Source organism: Mauremys mutica, chromosome 2 (assembly GCF_020497125.1).
Source record: "Mauremys mutica isolate MM-2020 ecotype Southern chromosome 2, ASM2049712v1, whole genome shotgun sequence".
Classification (NCBI taxonomy): domain Eukaryota; kingdom Metazoa; phylum Chordata; order Testudines; family Geoemydidae; genus Mauremys; species Mauremys mutica.
In genome coordinates this window covers 146,362,216-146,381,933 of record NC_059073.1, presented here as the reverse complement: position 1 = coordinate 146,381,933, position 19,718 = coordinate 146,362,216, and the positions used below count along the sequence as shown (strand labels likewise).

At 54.1% G+C, this 19,718-nt stretch overlaps 1 protein-coding gene across 1 annotated transcript in view; it reads left to right on the top strand.

The window, feature by feature from the left end:
• Positions 1-19,718, top strand: part of LOC123362588 (serine/threonine-protein kinase 10-like) — a 53,905-nt gene that overhangs the window by 19,329 nt on the left and 14,858 nt on the right. Inside the window, exons 4-12 of the mRNA XM_045002979.1 lie at positions 2,613-2,762; positions 4,960-5,032; positions 5,874-6,068; positions 6,719-6,800; positions 7,083-7,199; positions 8,137-10,671; positions 15,381-15,511; positions 16,776-16,899; positions 18,263-18,442. Of these exons, the coding sequence (XP_044858914.1) occupies positions 2,613-2,762; positions 4,960-5,032; positions 5,874-6,068; positions 6,719-6,800; positions 7,083-7,199; positions 8,137-10,671; positions 15,381-15,511; positions 16,776-16,899; positions 18,263-18,442 (3,587 nt within the window). The remainder of the gene's footprint in view (positions 1-2,612; positions 2,763-4,959; positions 5,033-5,873; positions 6,069-6,718; positions 6,801-7,082; positions 7,200-8,136; positions 10,672-15,380; positions 15,512-16,775; positions 16,900-18,262; positions 18,443-19,718) is intronic.

Sequence of the window (19,718 nt, the reverse complement as noted above, 5' to 3'; positions counted from 1 at the left end):
GCTTTAGGGTTCACAAGGGGAGGGATGACAGCCCCCCATCCCCTCTCCACACACACGTGGGGAGACACACGCCTGTACTCCTCTCTCACACAAGGGGGGTGACTGACCGACCCAACCCTCCCTGCCTGGCGCTCTCCACCCTCCATGCCTGGCTGGGCCCCTGGGGCAGACTTGCCTGTCCTGGTACCTGAGGGGGGCATGCAGGATCACACGTCCCCCCACCCCGATTTATGCCAGAGTTCACACCAGAACGGGGCCAGCAGCAGCCTTTCGGCACTGTGCGGGAGGGAAGGGACGGGAGTTGCTTCCAGCCACTGGGGAGGAGGTGGGGAGGCGAGGAGGCTTCCCCGTGCCAGCGCTGTGCGGGGCTTTGGTACGTACAGGGCTCTGCTCTTCCTGGCCAGCACCCCAGGCCAGAGGGTCGTGGGCTTTCCCAGGGCGCCGGCCCAGCCGGAGGCAGTGGGGGAAGGGAGGAGCCTGCTGGCCAGGCTGCTGGCGAGCTGAGCGCTCTGAGTAGGGGCTGGTTCTCTGCACAGCACTGGGAGCAGGATGCGCCCCGCCGGGGGGGATATGGAGGAGCGGCGTGGCATGGGGGGGCGAAGGGGCAAAGGAGGGAAAGGACAGTGAGAGGGGAAGCATGTAAAGGGTGGATGGGTGGGCAGCAGAGGTGACACGTAACTGGGTGCTGCGTGGCACCTTCCCGCACTCATCAGCCATCGCCAGCCCGAAATGGGATGTGGGGTGGGGCTCTGCTGGCCGAGAGCCAGCACGCAGCAGGGGCTGTGCCCACAGACCAGCATCTTCACCCTGCCACCTGCCTTACACACCCACCCTCATCATCGGCCACTGGACCCCTGCTGGTGGATGGGCGGCTGGCGAGCAGGAATCTGGCCAGAAGCAGGAGCCACCAGTACTGATGGGGGGAGATAGAATATACAGGACAATTTGCCTGTTTTTAAGAAAAAGTTGAGACACCTGCATGAGGGCTTAAATACAGGACTGTCCCTTTAAAAACAGGATGCCTGGTCACCCTAGGTAAGTAAATATTCTCCTGGCATCTGTCCTGGGGCCTGTCTACACAACCACATAGTATGTGCAAGTGTTGTCAGTTGGCTTGCATGTGTGTGTTCTTTCCATGTGCCATCCAGCTCTGCGCAGACAGCTGGCTCAGCAGACCTCAGTAGTACTTCCCAGTGTGGTTAAGTGCTAGATGCTGGAATGTCATTGCCTTGGTAACGGTATTTAGGCTGCCCAGTGCTTCTGTCCTTGGAGCTCCGATGTCATTAGCAGATAGTGCAGCGTGTTAGTTCAGCAGGCCTCGATGTTACTCCTAAAGAAAGAGCACAAGCATGGTTCGGTGGCGAAGGTGCTCGGACAGGTTTATTGTCAACGAAGCACAGGACTGGCTCCCTGGATCAGTGTCTACAGTTACACTAACACATGTCTACTTGTTATAATGGACTCAGCTCAGTCAGCGGTGGGACTTTCCGCTGCCCCCTTGGCTGGACAAAGAATTAAGGCAAAGTACCCGATATTTATAGGCTGAGACAAACAACTGGAATACACAATTTACACACCGCCTAAGATATTTCATGACATCTGCTTGTTACTTCCCATTGTTCCTGGTATCTTGGACAAAACAGCCCTATCCATTGTTTTGTCAAACCATCTAAGCTTGTATCAGATTGGCCTGTATCTGCACTAGCTGGGCTATATTGACGTAAATCTCTAGGACGCTAGCAAAAACTGTGCCAAGTTCATGTCCTGGACAGTGAACTTGAGAGCATCTGGTTTAATCCATGGCCTGACTTTGGTTCATAGCCTCTGGTTCCGGCCTCAGATCTTGTCCCAGGCCCAGTGCTCCAGGCCCTCTCGAGGTGCTGTAGGGAAGTTCTAGTGCATGGCAGCAGGGTCCACACAGACCTTTAGTACACAGCAGGCCAGCAGAGCGCAGATTTACACCCCAGCTTGCCGCCAACTCAATGTTTGTATAGACAAGCCCCTAAATTCCCTTTCCCCCCTCCAGTGTCATATTCATCCCCAGCCACATCCCCCAGCCATCGACTGCTAGGATTTGTGTCACCAAACCCCAGGCAGGGCGAAAATGCAAGTGTGCTTTGCACTAATTAGAGCCCTTTTCAGCCCCAAGCTTCCTGCTCCTTACAACATCTCACAACAGCCCTGGAGCACCCTCCCCATTTGACAGATGGCTAAACTAAGCCACAGAGACGAGAACGGCTTGTGGTTAAGGCTGGGACAGGGACGTGGGCTCTATGGCTGAAATTCCTGTCTTGCTGCAGGCTCCTTAATATCTTGGGCAAGTTGCGTTGTGCCTCAGTTTCCCCCCATGTCTGGCTGTCTATTGAGAGCGCAGGCTTTTTGGGGGAGGGCCTGGCTTTGGCTCTGTGGCTGTGCAGTGCCCGGAGAATGGGACCCTGATCCCAGATGAAGTCCCCATCCCTGGTGAGGTACTGCCTTAGTGCCCGTACTAATTGGGTCAACTGTAACCCCAGACCTGAACCTGTCTCTGTGTCTCCTGCCGTGCCCCATGCCCATGGCACTGTGGGGCTTTAGCTAGTACACTAACTCCCCAGAGGTGTCTCTGATTGCAGAGCTGGAGAAGGGTCTAACGGAGGAGCAGATCCAAGTGGCCTGTAAGCAGATCCTGCTGGCCCTGCAATATCTCCACAGCTGCAAGATCATCCACAGGGATCTGAAGGCTGGGAATGTCTTGCTGACCTTGGAAGGAGATGTCAAGCTGGGTGAGACTGTGGGGAAGAGACGTGGGTGGGCTGAGCGTGGGGTCTGTCATGTGTTCAGTAGCAGTACAACACCCCAGTATCCTGCTCTGGCTGGAGTGCAGGGAGCTGCCTGTGCCATCTTTCCCCAGTGCTTGTGAAATATACAGGCAATAGGTTCAGTCCCTGTTCTCCTCACAGTAAGTGCATGAGGTTGGTCAGTCTTAACTTGTGTTCGGTGTAAACCCGTTGGGGTGTGTGATGCAGCCTGCACTCTTCCACTCTGGAACTTTTTGGCAGGTGTCCTGGCCCATTACGTTTGCTGGAGCCCCAGCCTCGCCCATTTCACTTCATTTACACAGACATTGCGTATGTTTTGGGAGCCCCCTGAGCTCAGGGCCCCAGTACAATGATTCCCCCTTCCTCCTCCCCCATTAGCCGTTGGTGTTTCAGCTATTAACCTGGTCATTATGAGCAGCAGCCCATGGGGAGGGGGAAAGAGGGGAGTGGATTCTGTGTCCTCTGTAAGGAGATTTGCAAGGCTGGTTTAATAGCACAGCCCAAATATTCAGGAGGGAGGAGATCTTCATAGCTCTCATCCCCCCCGCACCCTAATCCTCTGCCCCAGCCCTGAGCCCCCTCCTGCATCATGAACCCCTCATCCTCAGCCCCACCCAACAGCCCCCACCCCACACCCCAATCCTCTTCCCTAGCCCTGAGCCCCCTCCCACACCCAAAACCCCTCAGCCCCACAGCCCTCACCCCTGTACCCCCTCCTATCCCCAAACTCCCTCCCAGAGCATTCACCCCCTCCCCCTTCCCTCACACACCCTCCTGCACCCAAGCTCCATCTGAGATCCTGCACCCCTCACCCCCTCCTGCACCCCCAGCCCCTGCCCCAGCCCGGAGCCTGCACTCAAACTCCATCCCAGAGACTGCACCCCAGACCCCTCCCCCATCCAAACTCCATCCCAGAGCCTGCACCCTGCACCCCTCCTGCACCCTAATCCCCAGACCAGGCCCTGCACCCCAGACCTCCTCCCCACCCCCAAACTCCCTCCCAGAGCCTTAGGCAGGTGGGGGGCGGAGTTGGGGGGTGGAGTTTGGGGGGGAGGCGGGTTCTGGCCACCACCAAAATTTCTAAAAACCTGCCACTCATGGTTAGAAGTGTGAAAAAATCCCCTCCCAACCAACATAGCTGTGCCAGCAAAAGCCCCAATGTAGACACAGTTATGCTGGCAAAACTGTCCTTTTGCCAGCTGGCATAGCCTATTTCCTTTGGGGAACTGGTATAAACTATGCCAGCAAAAGGACTCTTGTTGCCAGCGTAGCTTTTCTGGTAGAGGTTCCTCTCTAGGGTAGACAGGGCCTTAGTGTAACTAGAAGAAGTTAAGAGCCTTCGGGTTCTACTGTCTGACGCATTCCATTGAATTATCGGCAGGTGATATAGGACACAGCCAGCCAGATGCACCGTATTCCCAGAGCGGCTGTAGCAGGGGGCTGTGCGAACATGGGGTCACACTCTTGCCAGGGCCGCCCAGAGGATTCCGGGGGCCTGGGGTCTTCGGCAGCGGGGGGCCCCCGTTCGGTGGTAATTCAGCGGTGGGGGGCCCTTCCGTTCCGGGACCCGCCGCCGAAGTGCCCCAAAGACCTGTGGCGGGAACCCCCCGCCGCCGAATTACCACCAAAACGGGACCCACCACTGAAGTGCAGCCGGGTCTTTGGCGGTAATTCGGCGGCAGGGGGCCCCCGCCGCGGGTCTTCGGGGCACTTCGGGAGCGGGTCCCGGAACGGAAGGGCCCCCCGCTGCCGAATTACCGCCGAAGACCCGGCTGCACTTTGGCGGCGGGTCCCGCTTTGGCAGTAATTCAGTGGTGAAGACCAGGAGTGGAAGAAGCTCCGGGGGCCCAGGCCCCGCGAGACTTTTCCGGGGCCCCCAGAGCGAGTGAAGGACCCCGCTCCAGGGGCCCCAAAAAACTCTTGTGGGGGCCTGGGGCAAATTGCCCCACTTGCCCCCCCCCCCCTCTGGGCAGCCCTGACTCTTGCTGGGCCGCATGCTCGGCTGCCATAACTCCACCAGCAGCAGTGAAGTGACTGAAGTCAGCAGAGTTGTGCCATGCCCCTGTGTTATGGAGTTACGCCCACAGAGAGTTCGGCCATGGAGACACTAAAACCACCCACGCATAGTCATTGATTGTCTTCTCTTCTCTTTATGATGTAGCTGATTTTGGAGTCTCTGCCAAAAACTCCCAAACCCTGCAGCGACGGACATCCTTCCTTGGGACACCATATTGGTATGTGCAAGCACTGCCCGGGAACAGCAGGGCATTGTGGGTAATGTGGGAACAAAGTTGTTTTCTACTGGCCTTTGGAGCCTGTGGACATGGTGGCAGATCAGAAATGCTCTGTACTGTACATAATTTCAGCAAAACGTGGCTTTTTGTTTAAAAGGAAAATGTAGCAGAAAAAAGGGTTCTGGATAAAAAATTGGCAGCTGAAAATATTTTGGTAAAAATTGTTGGCTTTTGGTAAAAACTTGCTTGTTAATTTTGAAAAACGCTTTTTTTAAAAACTGAAAATGGTTTTCAGAAAACAATTTTTGTCTGTTTCTGAGTCTGGCTTTTCCTTGAAAAATGTGAAAAGTTTCACAGGCAATTTTGACCAAACAGAAACAACAATTTTTTCCCCATAATAAATTCATGGCCTATTGACCAGCTCTGGCAGGTGCAGGATGTGGTGAATTCCAGCTGCCTGAAGAGATTGGGATGGCATCTGCAGCCTTGGGGAGAGCGCAGAACGAGCATAGCTTGTGGCCCTGAGCATGGAAATGGGGCATCCCACAAGGAACCACCTCACCTTGGCAGATGCCCCTGTCCCCACTCTCCTCACTTTAGGAGACCCCTGGCACCCACTCATGGCACAGATACTGTCCCCCAGCTGGGCAGGGCTGGAAGGGACTCCATGCAGAACACATCCTGATTTTTGTGCCACTTCCAAGACAGTCTGACATTCTCGTTGTTTGCTGCTCTAATGGGGCTGGTGACAGCAAATGCTCAGGGAGATGCTGATGGGGAAACCCACATGGGTGCACCGGGGCAGAGGTCATTGTGAGCTCATCTCTCTCCCTGGGCGCAGGATGGCTCCAGAAGTGGTGCAGTGTGAGACCTCAAAGGAGAACCCCTATAACTACAAGGCTGACATCTGGTCCCTGGGGATCACCCTGATCGAGATGGCTGAGATGGAGCCCCCCTACCACGAGCTGAACCCCATGAGGGTGCTGCTGAAAATCTCCAAGTCCCAGCCACCCACCTTGCGCTCTCCCAAGCGATGGTGAGTCCATTGACCAGGGAACCCTGACACATGTAGTGCTGGGAACCCACCTCGACAGTGATTTACAAGGGTGCCCACCTCCAGCGATTCCCCAACTGCATAGACATGCAGCACCTCTGGGTGGGCACCAGCATGCAAGTGGGAGGAAGGAAAAGGTTGGCCACCAATACTGGCGTGAACCTTGACTCTTACTAAAAATGCCTGGAGGCTTTTGCTGTCCATTCACAGCGGTCAGGGCTCCATTCACAAGGCCCTTAAATAGCAGGGGATCCAGCTGTCCACCTGGGAAGGATGAAGGGCTGAACCCCCCATCTGGAGCTTTGAACCCATAGCTCCAGGGAGCAGAGGTATGGCAAACCACAGCCTGGGGCTTGGTACAGCATTGCTGGGGCACAGAGCCAAAACAAGTGCAAGGGATGTGGCCAAGGTCATGCAGTGAATCAGTGGCAGAGCTGGGACTAGACTCTAGGAGTTCCAGCTTCCGGGCCACTTCTTAGCCATAAACTGGGCCTTCTTCCCACCACCTGCCTAGGCTTAAAGGGGGGTCCTGGGCCGGGCTGCCCGGGGGAGCACAGAGCTAGAAGCAGAGTTCAGGGGCCGAGCAGCACGGAGGAGTTTTCGCCTCTTCAATCCATCGCTGTGTCCTGCAGGTCAGAGGAGTTTAAAGACTTTCTGAGAAAATCGCTGGAGAGGAATCCTGAGGTCCGGTGGTCAGCCAGCCAGCTCCTGCAGGTGAGACATCCCCCCGTGGCCACGTCCTCACAGGACAGGGGAAGGGGCAGGGACAGGGATTGGGGTGGGAGGAGAGGGGAGTTTCCTGTGTTACCTTGTGCGCTCTTGTGTCCCAGAGAACCCCTCACTTCCCTCAGCAGCAAAACTCAGGTTCCCACCTCCATGTGCGGAGCTCCCATCGAGAGGTGCATGTAGGACGGCTGGGCTCTGGCCCCTCCAGCCTGGCACACACAGACTGTCTCTGTGGAGATCTGCACCTTACGATCCCTTGCTTCCCCTCAGCACCCCTTCGTGGCAGAGGTGTCGGAGAAGCGGCCCCTGCGGGAGCTGATTGCAGAGGCCAGGGCAGAGGTGATGGAAGAGGTGGAAGAGGAGGAGGAAGAAGGACATGTCTCATCAGTAAGCAGCAACTGAAGCTCATTGTCGTTTCCTAGAGGCCAGGCTGGCTCTCCCCCAGGGGGGCCGTGCAGGAAGGGGAACATCAGTGATCATGTGGCCTGTGGCACGAGGCCGCCTGCCCCTCAAACAACCCCTGCTGGGCCTGGTGTGACATGGACGTGGGGTGGAGCCAGGCATGCTGGAGGGGGGGCAATAGCAGGGGTGGGGGCGGGCATGCTGGGGGGGGGTGATGGTGAGTGGGTGGGTGGGGCCAGGCATGCTGGGGGGAGGGCGATGGTGGGTGGGTCAGGCCGGGCATGCTGGGGGGAGGGAGGGATGGTGGGTGGGGCTGGGCATGCTGGGCGGGGCCAGGCATGCTGGGGGGGCAATAGCGGGGGTGGCACCAGGCATGCTGGGGGCGTGATGGTGGGTGGATGGGGCCAGGCATGCTGGAGGGGGGGGAGAGTGGGTGGGACCAGGTATGAGGGGGGGGGGGGAGTGGGCAGGACCGGGTGTGCTGTGGGGGGAGAGTGGGTGGGACTGTGCACGGGGGGGAGAGTGGGTGGGACTGGGTGCGCGGGGGGGGGAGAGTGGGTGGGACTGGGTGCGCGGGAGGAGGGCAATAGCAGGCAGGGGGTTGGGCCTCAGCTCTCCCTGTGCTTGGCTGTCACCTGTCTCAGCAGGGGGGGACGTTCCATAGGCTGTGCTGCATGGACGGTGCTCGGGTGTTTCCTGCCTCCCTGCCCGGCCATTCTGGATCAGGTGATGCTCTGAGCCAGGTCCTTGGTGGTGTCAGCTGGAACAGCTCCATTGATTTCATTGGCACCAGCTGAGGATCTGCCCCAAGGGCTCCTCCGGGTTAGACAGGGTGGGTTTCATAAGGTTGCGGTTTAGATTTGGGAGTTCGACAAGAGGCTGCAGCTATCTCCTAACCTTTCTCCTCCTCTTGATTCAACAGCCACACCATGACCACAAAGACTCCTTCTACAAGCAGGAAACGCCGCCCCAGCCCAGTCAGAACCTGGATGGGAGGGAAGTGCAATCCCTCCCCACAGCAGGAGCTGGCAGGGAGATGGACATGATGGCTCAGCCAGCCAGCCAGCCTGCTCTGCCAGCAGAGGAGAGCAAACGGGAAGAGCAAATGGGCTCGCCAAAGAATCAGACCGGGAGCCCTCTCCCTGCTGGCCAGCCTGAGTTCCAAGGACCTGGGGTCAACCCCAGTGTCCAGGGGGACTCCGTCCCCGATGGTCCCCAGATGAGGGTAAAAAAAACATCCGACTTCCTGAAACAAATGAGGCGAAAGTCCGCACCCATGTTTGCGGCTTCCCGGGAGCTGCGCGGCTCCATGAGGCTCCCCTCCCGGAGGCCCGTCGACGTCCTGAAGCTGATGAGACGCAGGTCGTTCTTTGGTGGGTTGAAGTCACAAGAAAACGCCAGGGAACAAGGTGGGATCAATGGAGAGCCGGTGGCGCATACAGCAAGTGGGAAAGATCAGGGCGAGGAGCAGTTGCCTTCATGTCCTGAGCCTCAGCCATGTGTGGGGCTGGAGGAGACAGCGCCAGATCCCTTCCGCGCAGCAGCACTCAAACCAGAAGCAGAGAAGGACTTTAAAGGGAACCATGAAAAGGGGCCCAGCCCTCTAGAGAGCCCAGCCCAAGCAAGAGAACTTTGTACTGGGCTAAATCATTTAGCACCATCTAAAGAGCCAACGGAAGGGCAAGAGGTGAAAACAGAAGAAGCAGAAACTGCTGATGATCAGGCCAAGCCTGTATTGGGAGAAACTCAGGCAGGTTTTGAACTCCCTGACTCAAACATAACAGACAGAGTTCCCTCCACAGAAGCAGAAAGTCAACAGGCAGCTGTAGGCCTGGAGGACAGAACCCAGACATGCCCCACTTTGCCCTCAGTCAGAAATATGGAAAACCTATCAAATAGCGATTCTACCAGTAATTTACTGGCTCTGCAGGAACGCACAGGAGCAACTAAGTGGGACTTGTCTGAAGGCTCAGCTGGGATGGGAGAAGGGCAGACCATGGATGAGAATCCTCCTCGCAGTTCCAGGAAATGGAGGAGTCAGGGTGAAGGGACAGAGGAAATACGAAGTCTAGCCAAGAAACATTACCTGGATTGTGCATCTGTGAGCAGCCCTCTTGCAAACCTGGACGTGAACGAGGGTACACGACTATTAGCAGCTCTTGACCTTTGTCAGACTAGTATTAAAGTTCTGAGCATCAAAGAAACCTTGAGACAGCTCCAGCCCAAAGGTGCTGGAGTGTGTATAGATAAGGAAGTGAGAGGGGTTAGATTACAGACTGAAAATTGCTCAAATGGAGCAGAAGCAGAAGAAGGTGGAAGCCCAGAGACTTCTGGGGAGCTAGCGGAGCAGACACACTGTGAAACTGAGAATGAAAGACTCCCCAAGAAATTAGAGCAGAGTGGTGAGAATTGGCAGCAGGCAGAAACCTCCTCAGTAAAGAATGAAGCAGGAGACATGGAGAACGCAGATGAAAACACAAAGGTGGGATCAGCAACCCTAGAAGAGCCATGTTGTATGGGAGAGATTGCTGCAACTGAGACTGGAGAGAACAATACAGTGGTTGCTAGCTCTGCTAAGGAGACAGTGGTTCCAGCCAACGAGGAAACAGGGAAGAATGAGGAAGAAACTATAGACAACAATATAAGGGATCATTTAAATGAAGATCAGCATTCAGGGGTGGACACCTCCCCCACATTGATCATGGGGCCAGCGCATGAGGAGTCAGAAGGAGATATTGTAAACAAGGTTGTAGAGGAGCATTTAAAGGGAGACCAAAATTCAGTGATGGACACATCTAGTCAGGAGATACTGGTACCAGCAAGAGAGGAAGCCCAGGAAGGCAGCATAGAAAATATAACATTCGGTCATTTAAATTTAGAGGATCAAAACCCAGTGGTGGATACCTCCCGCAAGGAGAACCTAGTGCCAGCTAAGGCACACACAGAGGAGAAAGTGGAAGACACTGCAGACAGCCCTAGGGGTGGCCCATTAAATGTTGTTGAGGACAAAGACCATGAAGCTAGGGGAGATGGAAATGGTAGAGAAACAGCGAAGGAAAAGAGACACCCACCCGGAGAAGGTCTGGCAGAGGCTGTTCTGTGTCCAGAAGGCGCCTCAGGGGGCGGAGCTGGAAGAGAAGAGAGAAGTGCCCCCCTGGGGAATGGAGCAGGACTGGAGCCCCAAGGGGAACCTATTGGGCACCCAAAGGTAAGGAAGAACGTGAGCTTTGCTGAGGCACCCCTGGGTTGCCCTGCCTCCCTGAAACAGGCAGCTAATGGAGGAGCAATGAGAGACGGAAAAGATCCCAGTGGTAAGGGAGATTTGACCTTAAACGATGGTTTAATACACAACCAAGAAGAGACGCCAACTTCACCAGGCAATACAGAGTCTGCCATGCACCGCCACCTTCCTTCGGCAAGGCTGCAGACCCCGCGCTGCGCGCAAGACGTCACACAGGTAGGCTGGCTCAACACGTGAGACTAGAATGCTTTGAATGGGGGGGCAGGATGCCAGGGTCTGGGGCGTGGGGCCTTTCGTCTCTAGGGCTGTCTCTGGGCCTGGCTGGGAGGCTTTTAGTCCTGTAGCCATACCCAAAAAACCCTCCTACCCACCTGGCCCCACACAGACCGGCTCCCTGGAATGGAGAAGGACCGAGCTGACTGAATCCTGGAGGGAGGTCCCTTTAGATCAGGGCTGAGGCAGAGCGATGGGGAAAGGAGAAGATACTTTTGCTGCCAGGCCTACAAACAGGACTTCATCTTTACGGGCTCTCCCCCTGGCAACTCTGAACAGCGCCAACTCCATTTTGAGCCCTGAGGCTGTATAAAATCAATGCTTTATGGATGGGCTGTGCGACTGGTGCCGGCAGGCAGTGCAGAATGGCCCAGGAGCACAGTGCTGTATGGTTTGTCTCACATTCATGGTTAACTGCTACTTTGTTTGGAGGATGTAACAAACCAGAGAAACCACAGACTGTTTCAAGCAGAAACAGATTAAACTGCTAGCACCGAATCCTGCAGCCTTTTTCTCTGTCTGTGCTCCGGGGGACAGATCCTCAGATGCTGTCGTGCGATCAAGGGCCAAGGACAATTTACACCGGCTGAGGAGCTGTTCCAGCATCTGTGGCTGGCTTCACTGGGGGCTTTGCCTGAGCAAGGGCTGAGCATGGACTTGGGGAATTAGCCCAGTGACCCAGTTGGAGTGAGGCCCTCCAGATTTGGTCCATAAGAAAATGACAATTATGCAAATGCATTATCCAGGGAACTGGTGTGTTGGGGTCTCTGGTGCCAGACTCTGCACTGGTGGTTTGTCATGGTAGCTGTTGATCAACAGCTCTTCCTCATCCCGTGCCGGCGGTGAGGAACAAGGCCCGCTCAGAGCAGGATAGTCTTACTAAGGTTTGGTCCAGGTTCCCTTTTCCTGTGCCAGGAGATGTCAGTTCCACCCTTTCTGGGCAGAGGTCCTGCCCTGATCCCCATTTTCTAGGCCCTTCCGAAAATAGTCAGCAACATTCACACACGTGCTGGTTGCTCTGTTTGCCAACCAGACGCTTTAACTGATCTCCCCGCTACAGTTCGTTGCGCCTTGCTTTCATGCTTGGTCCTATTCAGAGTGAATAGGCAAACCTTCCAGAGGGCCAAACCCTGCCATCCTTACAGAGCAGGAGTAGGAGCAGAGCCTATCACAGCTACAGACGCAGCAGTAGTAGTGACCCAAGAAATGGAAGAGACAATGAAGATGACTGGATGGGGAAGCTGCGGGATGTACATTATCCTGGAGCAGGTACCTGAAAAGAGCTTTGTTTGTGTGAAGTGCTGCAGATAGATGTGATGGAAGAGACGATCCAAGGTTTGGAGATGCAGGTAGAAACTATGGTTGAATTTCAAAGGAGATTTGAATGGATGAAGAAGGGAAGGCAAGAGGAAGGAGGCTGAAAGGAAAACTCAAGACTTAGAGATGCAAGCTGGACTGGAGAACTGTGAGGGTAAAAGGGCCAGTGGAAGCATGTGACTATGAGAACAAGCCGAGAAAACAACTGGTGAGTGAAGGAGAAATAGAGCTGAGGAAGAGGTTTGCTGAGTTGGAAAGTGAAGGGGCATGGCAGAGAAAGCAAGAGGGCCAGGAAGAAGAGAAGAGCACCTAGTCTTACAAGAAGAGGGGAAAAATCAATGGAGATAGCTGGATTGCTGAGCCCCAGGAGGACAGAGGATGATTCACAGAAGATTGCAAGTGAGAACAAAGGACAAAAGGCAGCCTGAAAGAACAGAAGGCTGGAGAATCTCACCAACACCAGGAAGAGGAAGGTCTATTCAATTGGAGACTCCCCACTAAGAAGAACAGAGAGACCTGTCACCAGAGATGATCCAGAGAACAGAAAGGTGCACTGTCTGACGGGAGCTAAGATACGGAATGTGGACCTGAGGCCAAAGAGAATCCTAATGTGAACAGGGAAGAATCCACTGACTGTCCTTCATGTGGGAACAAATGACACAGACACTTAAGGAAATGGAGGCTTAGGTGATCTTCAGTGGGATTGTACCTGTCCCCAGAAGAGGAGAGTGAAGGTGAGACAAGATGATGATCAACAGATGCTCAGGCATCTGGAGGGCTTTGGGATGGTTGACAGCTGGGAAGCATTCACTGACAGACGACTGTTCTCCTGGGATGGACTCCACCTGAGTAGGGAGGAAAACAGACTTCTGGGATGGAGGTTGACATAACTGATTAAAAGAGCTTTTAAACTAGGAATTTGGGGGAGATGGTTGGGAGATGCTCATGTAATCTCAACACCTGATTCTAATATTGAGCGGGAGGAAAATCAAGTAAGAGAGGATACAGCAGTGGAGAAAGGAGCAACAGAGGGCAAGAGCGTGGCCATCAAGAGGAAAGACAGTGCTGATACCAATGGCACTAAATCTGGTAGGTGAAATTGGCGATGATCTGGTGAGGAATTTGGACGAAGCTGAGCAGAAACAACTAAGATAACTGTACACCAATGCAAGGAGGCTGGGTAACAAAATGGAGGAAGTAGAGCTACCGGTGCAGGAAGATTAAACCAGACGTGAGAGGGATAACAGAAACATGGTGGGACAGTAGTCATGACTGGAGCACAGGTATTGAAGGGTACCTGCTATTCAGGAAAGACAGAAATAAAGATAGAGGCGGTGGAGTAGCACTGTATATTAATGACAAGGTAGACTGTAAAGAAATTAGAAGTGATTAAATGGATTAACCAGAATCTGTTTAGGTAAAAACACTTTGGGGAAGAGCGGTACCAGAGGCTCCACTGGGATAATGCTTGAGGTGTGCTACAGATCCCCAGGATCTGATCTAGATATGGATAGAAATCTTTTATTTTTAATGAAATACATACTACTGGGAATTGTGTGATTATGGGAGACTTTAACTTCCCAGATATAGATTGGAGGAGAAGTGCTGCTAATAACAGTAGGGCCTAGGTTTTCCTGGATGTGACAGCTGACAGATTCTTCACTCAATAATCACCGAACCTATGAGAGGAGATGCCATTTTAAACTTGATATTGGTGAGTAGTGAGGAGGACCTCACTGAAGAGTTGTTTGTAGGGGACAACCTTGGTTAGAGTGATCATGAGCTTATTCAATTTAAACTAAATGGAAGGATAAACACAAATCGATCTGCAACGAGGGGCCTTGATTTCCAAAGGGAAAATTTGAAAACATGAAGGGAATTAGTTAGAGAAGCAGGCTGGACTGAAGAACTCAAGGATCTGAATGTCGAGGAGGCTTGGAATTACTTTAAGTCCAAGTTGCAGAAGTTCTCTGAAGCTTGCATCCCAAGCAAGGAGAAACAATTCACAGCGAAGGGTTACAGACCAAGTTGGCTGAAAGTATCTCAAATGGACAATTAAGACAAAGCATAGAACCTACAAGGAATGGAAGAAGGGATGGATCTGCAAGGAAAGCTACCGCTCAGAGGTCAGAAAGTGTAGGGATAGAATGAGAACTGCCAAGAGCCAAGCAGAGTTGGACCTAGCATCTGGAATACTGTGTGCAGTTCTGGGTTCCCATGTTTAAGAAGGATGAATTCAAACTGGAACAGGTACAGAGAAGGGCTACTAGGATGATCCGAGGAACGGAAAACCTGTCTTATGAAAGGAGACTGAAAGAGCTTGGCTTGTTCAGCATAACCAAATGTAGGCTGAGGGGAGATATGACTGCTCTCCATAAATACAGCTGAGGGATAAATACCAGTGTGGGAGAGGCGTTATTTAAGTTAAGGGCAATGTTGGCACAAGAACAAATGGCTATAAACTGGCCATCAACAAGTTTAGGCTTGAAATTAGATGAAGGTTTCTAGCCATCAGAGGAGTGAAGTTCTGGAACAGCAGTTCTGGGGAGCAGTGGGGGCAAAAAACCTAACTGGCTTCAAGACTGAGCTTGATAAGCATATGGAGGGGATGGGATGGTGTTACTGCCTACAATGGCTTGTAGCCAATCTGCAACTTTTAGCAGCAAATATCTCCAAAGGCTGGAGATGGGACACTAGATGAGGAGGTTCCAAGTTACTACGGAGAATTATTTTCCAGGTATCTGCTGGATTGATTTTTCCCACATGTTCAGGGTCTAACTGGTCGCAATATTTGGGGTCGGGAAGGAATTTTCCTTCGAGTCAGATTGGCAGAGACCCTGCAGTTTTTTTACACTAGTTTAAACCCTGCATGTGACCCTGCTTTCCTCTGCAGCGAGGAGCACGGGTCACATGCAGGTTTAAACTGGTGTAAATGGTGGATTCTCTATACCTTGAAGCCTGTAAAGTGTGATTTGAGGACGTCAGTAACTCAGCCAGAGGTGAGGGATCTATTACAGGGATGGGCGGGCGAAGTTCTGTGGCCTGTGATGTGCAGGAGGTCAGACTAGACTAGATGATCACGATGGCCCCTTCTGGCCTTAAAGTCTGTGAATCTGAGTTTTTACTCAGTCCTTGCTCAGGTTGTGATTTGGCTTCTCTGGGAGCTCCCCTGAGTAAGAACAGAGCATCTCCCTGGTCTGAGTGATACATAAGCAAGTGGAATTATGTGGTGGAGGTTCAAGCTGCCTCCACATCAGCTGTTTTGTTGAGTTTGTCTCTTTGAATGAGTGGATTCTAGGCTTGTTGTGAATATAACCCTCTGTTTCTGGTCTCAGGAGGGTGTCTCCCTAAGAAGAACAGTGAAGAAAACCAGGAAGTTTGTTGTGGATGGGAAGGAGGTCAGCGTGACAACCTCAAAGACCATCGGCGAGGTGGATACAAAGGGCGAGAAGATGCGCTCGGCTCGGTAAGGGGCACTTGGCCGACTGGGAAGGGATATAGTCGAATGATGACGGCAGGGGCTCTTAGGGTGGGGGCTGAGAGCATCCTGCCCTTCCCTTATTGTTAAATAGGAGATGGGAAGAGCAAGTCATGATGCAGAAAAGGGAACATCACCTGGGCAGGGTGAGAAGCACGGGGGTTAGATTATGAGAGGGGAGGGTGAGATTCTGCTCACAGCTCTGCCACTGACTGACTGAGCAAGTCACCTTCTGTTTTAAAGCGCCCCCATCTGGCGACAGTGTGCGCTGGGGTGTGGGAGGGCTGTCTGCAGACTGAGCGTTGGGTCTGGGAGGGACGTCTGCAGACAGCGTGCGCTGGAGTCTGGGAGGGACGTCTGCAGACAGCGTGCGCTGGAGTCTGGGAGGGACGTCTGCAGACAGCGTGCACTGGGGTCTGGGAGGGACGTCTGCAGACTGCGTGTTGGGTCTGAGAGGGACGTCTGCAGACAGCGTGTGCTGGAGTCTGGGAGGGACGTCTGCAGACAGCGTGCACTGGGGTCTGGGAGGGACGTCTGCAGACTGCGTGTTGGATCTGAGAGGGACGTCTGCGGACAGCATGCGCTGGAGTCTGGGAGGGACGTCTGCAGACAGCGTGCACCGCTGGAGTCTGGGAGGGACGTCTGCAGACAGCGTGCGCTGGGGTCTGGCAAGGACGTCTGCGGACAGTGTGCACTGGAGTCTGGGAGGGACGTCTCTGTACAAATGTTGGACGTTGTTGTGGGCAGTAGCTCATCATAAGTAAAGGAGAGTGTGTGGGGGATCATTTCTAATCCCCATGCATGTTTGCAGTTATTGCATCCCAGTTACTGAGGACACTGGTGTTACTCCAGGAATGAATTTGGCCTAAAGGTTTCACACCTTTTTCTATAGCCATATTTACAATCAGGGTGACAGCCACCCTTACAGTCTGCAGCTCCAGTGGGAAGAGGCAGGAAACCCTCCAAACACAGGGGACTTCTGTATCTGCACAGGGCTAGATTCTCTAGTGGCGCCACTTCATTGATGTCAGTGGAGTTTGCAAACTTGTGGTAAAACTCAAGAGCAGGCTTCCCTGTGAAATTGTCGGTGTGGCTAGAGCCAGAGCTGGGCCAGTCTCACCTGAGGAGACAAATAAAAACCGTTCGGGGTCGAGTTTGGTTCTGAAAATGTCTGACGTTTCAGGAGGTTGCTTGTTGCTTGCCAATGCATCTCCCCACCATTACGTCTGTGGGTCTGTCTCCCTGTCGCCAGGCGCCAGGAGCTGCATGAACTCCGCCTTCTCCAGAAGGAAGAGCAGCGAGCCCAGAGCCAGCTGGAGCAGAAGCTCCATCAGCAGAGGGAGCAGATGTTCCGCCACATTGAGCAGGAAATGACGGTAACCACCTTAGCGGCTGTCAGCCGGGCCCTGCGAGCGGCACTGCCAGGCCGGGCAGGCCCACAACCCCTGGGGCAGGGTGCAACTGCTCTCATCTCCATGGCGTAGTCGTATGCCTTTCAGAGCTTGGGGAACTGAAAATCATCACAGGTCTCAATCCCTCCTATTCCCAGCTCCCAATCCAGCACCGCTCCGGATCCCACATGGGACATGCTTAAGGTGACCATATTTTCCCAAAGGGAAAACAGGACAGCGCATGGGGCTAGCCGAAGGTCCCCTCCCCCTGGTGCAGGGCTAGCCTGAGCCATCACCCAAGCCTCCCTCCCCATGCGGGGCTGATGGCGCTGCTCGCCTGAGTCCCCCTCCCTGCGGGGGGCTGGCCCGAGCACTGCCCCCCTTCCCCGCACTGCTCGCTCAAGCCCTGCTTGTCCCGCACCCGAACTCTGCCTCCACCCCGCGCGGAGCTGGCATCACCCTTCCCCCGCCCCGCACATTCCTCCGCACCCCACTTTTGTGACAAAGGTGGGTATCTGTCCTGTTTGATCTAGTTGGCAAGAGCAAATGGGACAAATGCCCCCTTTTGTCACAAACGTCAGGCTGGCCAGCACAGGGCTTAAAAAAGGGACTGTCCCGGCCAAAACAGGACATATGATCACCCGAGATGTGCTTTGTGACAGCTGCCTGAGGCCTGGGCCCCAGCTTTCAAAGCCGCCTGGGGTTGGAGGGGCCTTCATTTCTCGGTGTCTGGCTTGAGATGCCCTGAGTCTGATTTCCAGAAGGGCTGAGGGTCACTGAAGTCCTTTGGCACTGCAGGCACTCAGCCCACCTGCAGATCAGGATCCCAGCAGTGTCCCAGGCTGGGCACACAAATCAGTGGCCACGTCTGAGAATGTGAGCTGTGGCTGGTGCTATCTGTTGTTTGTTCACATGCTATCAACATCTCTAGACACGTCCTAGGTCACGTCCCGTGTTCTGTGGCTGTAAGCAGCCAGGACTGGGGCTCCTAGGCACACTATGGTGAGACAAATAAATCATCATTTTCAGTGGGCTCTGCCCACATCCGCCCTTCCCGAGCTCCTGGTGCAGGGACCTGTGCTCTGCACAGAGCTCGCCATCCCGCTGGAGACGTGCACCGGCTCGTGTCCCCAGCGTTGTGTGGCTGCACTTCCCAGCCCCTCGAGGGACACCCAGTGCGGCAGGAGCCCAGAGGTGTGGAGCCAGGTGCTTGCCTAGGAACTGCAATCCCTGCAGTTCAGAGAGGCCGACGCTGTCTGGGGCTTAGCCCCTCTATGTTGCCCAATATTATTTGATTCGGTGAGTGGGAGGAAAACGCATGTAAGCTCCCTGCTCTGCACACGCACAGAGTAAGAAGCAGTATTATGACCATGAGGTGGAGATCCTGGAGCGGCACCATCGGCAGGCTCGGGAGCGCCAGGAGCACGAGTTCACCACCAGGCTACGTGATGAGGCCAAGCGGCTGAAAGCCCTGCAGGAGAAGGACTATGGCAAGAAGCTGTCGGCCTTCAGGGGCAACAGGAGAGAGGTACCCAACGCGCGGAGACCCAGACCACAGAACCTACTGCCCCCATGCCAGTGGGATCTTGATCTCCCCTCCCCCGAGCCAATGGGAACTAGGGATCCTTCCCTCCCCTCCCCCAAGCCAATGGGAACTAGGGATCCTCCCCGCTCCCCTGAGCCAGTGGGAACTAGGGATCCTCCTCCTCCCCTGAGCCAATGGGAACTAGGAATCCTCCCCCTCCTCCAAGCCAATGGGACCTCAGGATCCTTGTCCCCTGAGCCAAGGGGATCTAGGGGTAAGCGACAGACCCCCCCAGAATCTGATTTGGAGACAGATAGAGACCTCTTTAATATTTTAATTAAATAAATTCTAACGAGCCAATGGGATCTAGAGATTTTTCTCCCATCCCCTTCCCCTTCCCCTCCCCCCGATCCAATGGGAACTACGGGTCTTTTTTCTGAAGCAATGACATTCAAGAATCCTGCTGCTCATATTCTAAGCATCCTTCTTACTTGCCAATCACATCTGTGCATCCCCTTCCATGTAGCTGGATCTAAGGATCCCTCGCTTAGCCACTAGGATCCACGGATCCCTTTCCCAGACTATAAAAATCCTGGTCACTGAGCCTATGACATCTAAGCTCAGGCGGCAAGTTTTCCCTATGCCTATTGCTGGGGTTATTTTCATGCTGTGGGTACCTCTGGGTCCCATGATGGTCCTTGTATTGCTGTTTCGGCATGAAAGCAGGATTTATGATGACTGGAGCCCAGAGGGCAGAGATCCCAGCCTCAGTCTGTGCTGATCCATGCGCTGTTCTAGTTTAGCTGCAAAGCTGGGATTTTCCATAGGGCAGGAGTGGGGGTATTGCAGCTCCTTTGGGCCCATGGAAAAGCCCAAGCCTCAGGGAATGAGCTCCATTGCATAGACACTGTAACAGCAAACCTGAGCTGGCCTCCTGCCAAACAGGCTTTGCTCAACGTTTAGTCAATGTCCACATCTAGATGCCAGCTAGCAAGGAGCGTGTGGAACACCATCCCTCCGTGAGCTTGCTGCAGGAATTGCTGTGTGAAATTCCTTGCCCTGCTGACGCAGATGGTCAGAGCAGATGAGCAGGAATGGCCCCACTAGCCCCATGGGTACTGACCCACAGGCACTCGAGATAAGCAGGCTGACAAACGGGGGTAGGGCAGCCTAGATGCACGGCCACTGACCATGACAGGTCCCAGATGATGGAGTTGGCACATGACACCAGCTCCCCACAGCAACTGAGCTGGGGAATCTGCACTAGCCAGTTGATGAG